This window comes from Electrona antarctica, assembly GCF_951216825.1.
Source record: "Electrona antarctica genome assembly, chromosome: 13".
In the NCBI taxonomy this organism is placed as follows: domain Eukaryota; kingdom Metazoa; phylum Chordata; class Actinopteri; order Myctophiformes; family Myctophidae; genus Electrona; species Electrona antarctica.
In genome coordinates, this window is record NC_136794.1 from 6,553,286 (window position 1) to 6,562,104 (window position 8,819).

Genomic DNA, 8,819 nt, shown 5'->3' on the forward strand with positions numbered 1-8,819 from the left:
CTTATACATTGCAATAATAATAAATTATACATTTAATAACAAGCAATTACAGACATGTGTATGGTTAGAGACATGGGAATTTTACAGAAACAAAACAAATATTTCATAAATACGTAGAAATCGAAAACCAGCTGGAATACAACATTAATGCACGATGCATAATATATCTCAATGGACTGTAACATTTACTTATCTAATCACACCAAATTTAAGTGATACAACAAAGCAGATGGAATACATGAAATCAGTGTTGGGAGATGAATATGCAACTATACACAACAGAGTCCTTCTAAAAACTTGCACATCTGAAATCAAAGTTGCCCAACAGAGCGTATAGCTTGTTTAGACTGAGGTTATCTGTGTGTTTCCAGCACTTTGACTGGCTAATTTACTTGTATGGCACGAGCACATGAGCTGTCTGTTGAAGTGCGTGTGGAAGCTCTTGCTCATCAAGTATAGAGCAAAAGGGTTCAAACAGGAGTTGGTGAAGGCCAGGATACGAGCACACACACTGGAAACAAAGTGGGCCATTGAGGTGTCCACCTGGCCGTAGTGGTAGGAGCGGTGGAGGTAGATCACATGCGTAGGGAGCCAGCAGATGGAAAACAACCCAACAAACACCAGCACGGTCTTTGAAAGACGCTTCCGGGAATCAAACTGAAGGGACAGAGAGGAGGGCAGTAATCAACATCTGTTTGGCAGAATTTTATATATTGACAATTTTGTTGGTTCAAAAGTTAAAGCTATATATTGTGAAAGAATCATCTCTCCTGCTCTTTAATACACACAAAATACATTTCCAGATGTGTTTGTTGCCAATTCCAGTCAATTAGGAAAGAGTACCCACACCTATGCCTTAATGACATGACAAATCATCATTGAGCTGGATGGCACAAAACTTTCTACAACTAAATGACAGTACATTTGAAGTCGTATTATTTGGTTCACCTAAGTTGGCTATCCTGCACAATCTTGGTCACCTCTCCGCCAAACCATTTCTTTCCACACACCCTCAAAATAGTCATCCATTGTAAATCCCTCTACACTGGGATTAGCCAGTCATCCCTGTCCCGTCTCCAACTGGTACAAAATGCGGCAGCGAGAGATCATATCACCCTGTCGAGGCCTCTCTCCACTGGCTGCCAACTACAAAATCCTCCTTTTCATCTACAAAGCCCTGAACGGGCTGGCCCCCTCCTGACCTACATCACTGACCTCCTATTCTATCCCCCCCCTTATACGACCCCAACCAGGCCCCTCAGCTCAGCAGACAGGGGAACTTTACACATCCCACCACCAACACAAAATATATTGTATTGCTTTTTCTGACCTGTGAAGCACTTTGGTATACAATGAGAGTTGTTTTTAAATGTCTGCTCAATTCTTTGTGTTATTACTTCCAATTTGTCAGAAGGAAAGGGGGAAACAGAACACTGTTTCCCAACCTGCAGGCCTTGTGGAGACAGATAGAGTAGGCAGCACAGACCCTGGTAGGCCAAGCTACAGGGGGCTGTGACACACTCGCTTATTCTGTATGAGTTCTCTCTCCTGATTGGATATCCCGACCTGAACAAACACTAAATAATTGCTGTCAGAATATAGAGCTATTTAACACTTTTTTTTAAAACCCCAGGAGGCAAAACAACACTCCCAGACCTGTCTACTGCCATGCAAATGTCTCGCAACAGGTATCTCCACGGTGCTTCTCATCAAAGTGCGTGCGATGAAGCAGTAGCACACGGATATCACGAGGAGGGGGAGGAGATAGAAGACCATGAAGAAAGCCATAGAGTGGATCTTGGGGTGCATTTCCACTTCATGTGGATATGGGGCACAGGTCACAAATGTCTCATTGGTTTCACTGATGTGGAAGGTGTGCAGGTCAGAGAAGATGGCTTCAGGAATGGCCAAGGTCATGGAGAGGAGCCAGATGGCAGTTGCTTGGAAACGGATGCTGACTGTAATGCGTGACCTCTGGACGTCCATGGATTTGACAACAGCTTTGTACCTAAACCGAGAGGAGAAAAGCGTGTGACCTGTATGAAATGAAATAAGAGCAATTACGTCCAAATAAATTGAGCTAATACAGAAGCTGCTAATATCAAAAGACTGCTAAACACATCTAAATGTCTATAGGTTATATGGTTGGATACACATTCTCAGTTGTATACTATGATGATGAGCTGGGGCAACATCTAGACTGACATCAAGCAGTGTGGACTGACATGGAAACAGCTGAAAAAGAAGGCCCAGGATAGAGGACTCTGGCGAACTGTAGTCAACGGCCTATGCTCCATGAAAAGGAGCGATAGGCATAAGTAAGTAAGTGGGGCAACATCTGTCAGTGCATCTGCAGTGGGATTTGCCTTCATATATGCAAAGATGGAATTCCATATCTCCACAATAAAACTACAGTGTCAAATCTTATATTTTATGAGTCCATTGATTATGGGTAATGCCAATTTGCATTATATATTAGGAAAAAAACTATAACAAGCTGAGAAGGACTATAGCTCTCAAACTATTTAGCAACGTTTCCAGTGATGTTAAACATGTCAAGGAACTGGAGACATTTTTTGGCCTATACTTGCTGTAAAGGCAAAACCTTTCGTTGGGCACATTTGCATAAACATTAATTAGCCTAATTAATCAATATTTGACAACTTGTTAACTAAAATTTCCAATCTTAGCATTAGGTGTTGATGATAGTTTAAAAAGCTTAAAGGACCGTTTCAACCATTTTCAACATATCTTTATTGGTTCTCACTAATGCTCATTATTATAATATGGTTTTGCCAATTCACTCTTGTCTCAGAGGAGGCTGTGGGCAGCCCCACCTACCAGTGACATCATCGGTAGGCAGGTATGGTCATTTCGAACAAGATTTCATTTTTATTTGTTTTAATGTGAAGAACAATGGCTTCTATTATAGCATAGTTTACAAACAAGAATAGAAAGCCTGCAGTTTTTATTAGCTTAGAATCTCCATTGATGATGTCACTGGTAGGCGGACCAATGAGACAATGAGTGGACCTCAGACCTGTACATATGAAGAAAAAGATTCTGCTTTTATGTAGGCTATAGCCTGCCCTATTGCGTGATGTTTGGAAACAAAGTGTAATAAAATGGTTTATTTTGTTTGTTTTTCAAAAATTGGCCTTCTGGTGGCGCAATAAAAGGCAAATGTGAAAAATGTGGGCATTAGTGATAGGTCCTTCAGCACCTCGGACAGCGACCAGGTGGGATTGAGCATTTGAGTGAACCTGCGAGCAGTTATGCTGCAGGCCACGAGACCTGCATTCCACCTTGTAACAAATTGTTCCACCTCTCTTTTCCCCTTTGAACGTTATAGGAAATTAAACCCCTTTTAATGGCAAAGAAAATACAGTTGTCCGAGTCCTCCTGACTCCAGTCCTGGTAGCCTATACTCACTGCAGCAGCAGGTCACTGTTAATTAATAAATAAAAGGCAGCATTTAAAAGATGCAAACTTCAAACTGTCGGCACATTTATCGGAAAACCACTCTGATGTATATAGGCTAACTTGTTTCCATGTAGGTTAAATACTGAATAATCATTCATTTTATAGCACATTTTTTAGAACCACAGTTGTTTAAAAATAGTAAATAAAGAGAATGTTAAATGCTCTTGCTTCTACACGGTAGAATAACTTTCCATGTAGGCCTAATAAATTACAGACGTTTCGGCGCCAGTCGTCGTCAGTGAATGGTCCACTGGCATAGCTAGGCATATGGTTGCACGAATCGATGGTGTTATTAAAAGGGTATTTGCATCAACAAAAAAATAGCCAATAACCTTTCTCATGGGACTAACACTAACTAAGCTATTAGACGCATTTAAAAAAAAATCATATAGGCCTAAATAGACTCATCTGGAATATGTTGCCAAGATTTAAAAAGTGAAGTAGGCCTATTGCCTCACTAAATGGCATGCGCAATGTTACAATTTGTAAATTAGGCTATATGCCTTCATTTAAGGACCTCGGAACAGCACTGAGAAAACATTTATAAGTTTAGACAATTTGCCCCACTTTTACAATCACATTTTTGTGAGGATGTGAGTTTATTGGCATGACACAGAACACACTATAGCCTAATCCGTTACGGTCCATTTGGGTCCATTAATTAATTGTACCGGTCAAAGGATAGAGCTGTGAGCGTGAACACGGAGACCCCCACGGAGGTGAGTTGTATGAATGGGATGAGTTTGCATCCAACTCTGCCGAACAGCCACTCGTCCACGAGGTACCGGCTGGCATCCACCGGGGCGCAGGTAACAAGCAGCAGCAGGTCCCCGAGTGCAAGGCTCGACATTAGCAGGTTAGGCACTGTTCTCATGGACTTCACGCAGATACATATCTTCATTAAGGTGACATTCCCCAATAGTCCAATAGTAATGATAATAGCATAGACGACGGTGATTCCAATACCGGGAAGCCAAATGTAGTATTCCTGTTGTGAGCCTGTATTGTTCCAGGAGGATACTTTTGATACATTGAATATCATGACCCTGTTCTCCTCTGTGTTTAAAATGAGCGAATCCTCCAAAGACAAATAGCGTCAAGTTTAATGGTGATTGTAAAATGCATATCCTCTCATCTGAAACGTTCGGTGAAGACTGGCACTGTGCCTGAGACCGGGTTGATTACTATATTTACCCAGGGTTGGGTGCATGCATGCATCACTTACCTGAGCGGAACCTATACCAAAGGAAAGGACGAAGCGAATGCAAGATTGGGATAGCCTGCTCGTTTGTCAAAATGGACTCTGCTGACCTGCTATTGAACCTGATAATGCACTTGAATTCCAAAGTTCTGCTAAATTTATAATCTATCAGTGTTGATGGTGTGATTAGCCTGTAGCCTACATCTCCAATCTCTGTCAAAATGTGCAAAAGGCTGCTTCAAAGTTTATTGGCACATTATTATGTATTTATTTAATTCAATTTATTTACCAGAACAGAAACCGCCTTTTAAAACAGTTTGGCCTTATGGCCTTATCATCTCCAGTTAATTTGGCGACTATACATATTGCATAATTTGCATAATGCATCATCCAATTCCATTCTGCTTATAGCCAGCTTGGTTTTGTCTCCCTATTGAACAACAAAAACTATAGAGTCTTTAACCCAGGGGTGCCCACACTTTTTTGACTTGAGAGCTACTTTAAAAATGACAAAAGATAGTTTAAATATGTACCTGAGGGGGCTTTGGAATAGCAGAGCTGGCATTACATATAAGACAAACGCACTTGGAATGGGAAATAGAGCTGGAGAAATGGACTATAGTAGGGTTTTTTAAGTGGTGCAACCACTTCCTTAAGTGACTATGTGTGTGGGTGGCTGGCTGGCTGGCTGGCTGGGTGCGTCTGAGCACAAAAACAGCATGGTTGTTTTTCACCACCTGTGCGCAACCTAACACACACACAAACACACGCACATATTAACTGTATACATGGTGATTTCGGGTGTGCCAGTACAGTAGCCTACAGTGACAGTACAGTACAGTGGAGGGTACAGTAGAGGGACCCCCACACGGACGGTAACTCTTTCATTTCTCAACCGTTTCGGACGTGGGGCGGCTACCGACATTTTTGTGCACAACAACACTTGAAAAACAAAATATTGCATAGTCAGTTTGAACTGACAGGTCCTTTTTTATGTCAATCAAAGTCACCAAGTGGCAGATGCCATAGTTTTTTAGGGTATTCTTTAGGGTCATGTGATCTACCTGCACAGCCTTTGTGATCTACTGGTAGATCGCGATCTATACTTTTGGGCATCCCTGCTTTAACCCCTAACCGTTTGGATATGGCTCAGAATCCAGGCGGTACCACCAAGGTCCAAAACATAATAACCACAAACCGCTTGACCTTATGACTCACCAACACTTTATGTTTTGGGGCCACTGTGTTAGAAAAGTAAGAATTGATCGTCAGGAATTTCATTTCAAATGTCAGAATTTGAATAATAGTGTTTGACATATAGGCACTAAAATGAGAAAGAATGAACCTAATAGGACAAAATGTGCCCTATTAACAAATTTAAAGTATGCGTTTGCTAAGGATATAAGGAAGGAGAGCATGATATGGACAGTTACATCAGTGCTCGCAAGGATGGACAATGCACATAAGACATGCATCTGATTAATCAAGTAACAATGAGGTTACTTAATTACTCTAATGTGATTTATTTCATTTGTAGGCTATCGACTTAAATAATTGACAGGGCAAGTTGAACCAAATTATGTTACCTAGAAACCTCGAAGGACACTGTTTGCCAGAAGAAAATCAGTTTATAATGTGCTGATGCATGAAGTGGTAAATGGCATAGCCAGGAGTCTTGAGTCTTTAATAGCCCAAGATGCCCTGCAAGAAAGCCTTTGCTCCAACATATTTTGCATAGCTTAATTCTGTTCCAAATGTGTAGGCTAATTGAAAAATCACACATAATAAGCCCCTAAGTATACAGTATATAGGCCTATACTGTATTTTGTCTTTTTACATTTTGGTTGTGAAGTTATTTCTGCCTATTCTGCAGTGAATCTTGTTCAATTCTAAGGTAAACACTGTTTATAGATGTATTGGAAAGTGACAGCATTTCAAATTAAAGGGTTATTATCATCATTGAGACCACATATCCTAACACCGCTTTGGGACTTTACTTTCCATGACATAATAACCCATATAAATTGATAAATGGTTTGCAACAACAAGGTATGATTAGGCCTATGTTGTCACTTAGGCTACTAACGTCATTTTCATGGGAATTGACCTCTATCACTGCATAATAGGGTATGCTCATGCTGACAGTCAGAGAACGTTGTGTGACAACTGCTTTTTCCACTACTAGGCCACAGTAATCCATCTCCATCAGCACCATGGACAGCGCTCCTTCCAAAAAGTCATGTTGATTCTGTTGGTAAAATATTGCTTATTGTTTTTTCGTCACAAAGCTGAGACGTAGACTGTATGTCATTATTCGATTAGGCCTGCAATTAATTAATGCATTTTAGTGTACTGATGATGATGATGATGGTTGTTGTTGTTGTTAAGGCTAACCCTAACCCTATATGACATAGCCTATATTCGTTAGGCTCAACTTGGGAAAACACATAATGTGTGTGTGTGTTAAAACAAATCAAGACATTCTTGCTGTGTTTTTAAGTGGTTCTTAAAAATGTCCACAGAATCTTGCAGATCTGGAAGGACTTCAATTTGCAAAGCAGGATCAGTATCTACTGAGGGTACTGCTGGTGGCATCCAAAAAAGCCTGAACAAAAAAGTGGCTTACAAATGTTATACCAACTATGAATGAATGGATTGATTTAATCTATAGTATATTTATTATGGAGAGAATTACATTCAGCTTCAGAGGTCAAGTTGAAGTCTTCACACATAACTGGTTTAGATGGATTACTCATGTTTCTACCATAAGACCTGTTTTTGTATAGATTCAGTTAAACCTGTTTAACCTGTATATGCACCTGTTTGAGGTACTTATGTATTATGAATGATCATCAATAGAGAAGAGAGGCAGACATCTCCCCTTGTGTGTATTGTATGTATATTGTCTTGTTTTGTTTTCGGTTGTATGTATTGTCAATTGTCAGTCGTTTCGTTTTCATGTATGTTTGATTAAAATTCAATAAAACGTAAATTGGGGGGGAAAAAAGTCCACAGAGGCTGCAGCTGTCAAGACAGGGCATTCCATACATTTTTGTTTTTGGGAGAGGTTAGGGGTCAAGTATCTTGACACTTGACGAAACTATTGCCACCCAACCTGAGGCATGACCTGGTACGAGGAATTATGCGTGCATGCGTGGCGTGCGTGTTGGTGACCCCAAATAGTAGCCTAACTGCAGCCGGTAAACATATATCCCCCCTTTATTTACCCAGGGTATAGTAGCTGAGCACAAGTGCTCATTTTCAGCAACACCCTGCACATAGAAACACACAGACAGACACACACATTAAAACCTGGGAGCTGACCAGTACAACCACGGTCTTATACTGTTGGCCACTAAGCGCTCCACAGGAGCAGTTGGGGGTTCAGTGCCTTGCTCAAGGGCACTTCAGCGATGTTTGGTGAGTGATGACCAATCACTTCCCGACCCAGATTTTTCTTGCCCGTCCGGGGAATCGAACCGGCAACCTTTCGGCAACAAGGGCGCTCCTCTAACCCTTAGGCCACCGCTGCCCTAAGTATGTGTGTATGTATGTATGTATATGTACGTATGTATGAAAAGGGGAAATGTATGTGGAAAAGTGTGTGTGTGTGTGTGTGTGTGTGTGTGTGTGTGTGTGTGTGTGTGTGTGTGTGTGTGTGTGTGTGGAGGAGGCGGCGTTTGTGGAGGAGGCTGGGGCCGCAGCTGTCCTTCAGGTCATTTTGGAAAATGGTCAAAGAGTGGAATGCGAGGGCTGCATTCCAGTTGATGTCAGGGCTGCCTGACATCAACTATCTTGAGCTGGCCTGTGGAGTGTTTAGGACAAATGGCACCTTATTCTGATATCTGTCCATTCGACCCAAATCCATGTATAAACAGCTCTTATAGTATCTAACTATCTAACTATTGGCTTAATATACCTCACCGGACAAACGTCTAATTTCTCTTTTGGGTCTCGAGCTTAAAAGTTGGGGAACCACTTTGTAGATGATTAGTGTATGCCTCGTCACAATGCTTTTTCCTATGTGTTTTATTGTGACCATCTTTGCATGCAGCTGTGGCCTATATATCCAAGTATTAGGATACATGCATTCGTAGTGGAAAGCTTGTGTGGCAGAAGGGTCTGCTGAAGAACG

The 8,819-nt window shown here is 41.3% G+C and overlaps 1 protein-coding gene across 1 annotated transcript; it reads right to left on the bottom strand.

Moving 5' to 3' along the window:
- Nucleotides 1-342: 342 nt before the first annotated feature.
- LOC306935594 (gastrin-releasing peptide receptor-like) lies at nucleotides 343-4,333 on the bottom strand (the record flags this gene model as incomplete). The annotated part of the gene is made up of 3 exons (XM_079518692.1): nucleotides 343-657; nucleotides 1,657-2,008; nucleotides 4,155-4,333. The coding sequence occupies 3 exons, from the start codon at nucleotides 4,331-4,333 to the stop codon at nucleotides 343-345; spliced, it is 846 nt and encodes a 281-aa protein (XP_079374818.1).
- Between the last annotated feature and the right edge of the window lie 4,486 nt (nucleotides 4,334-8,819).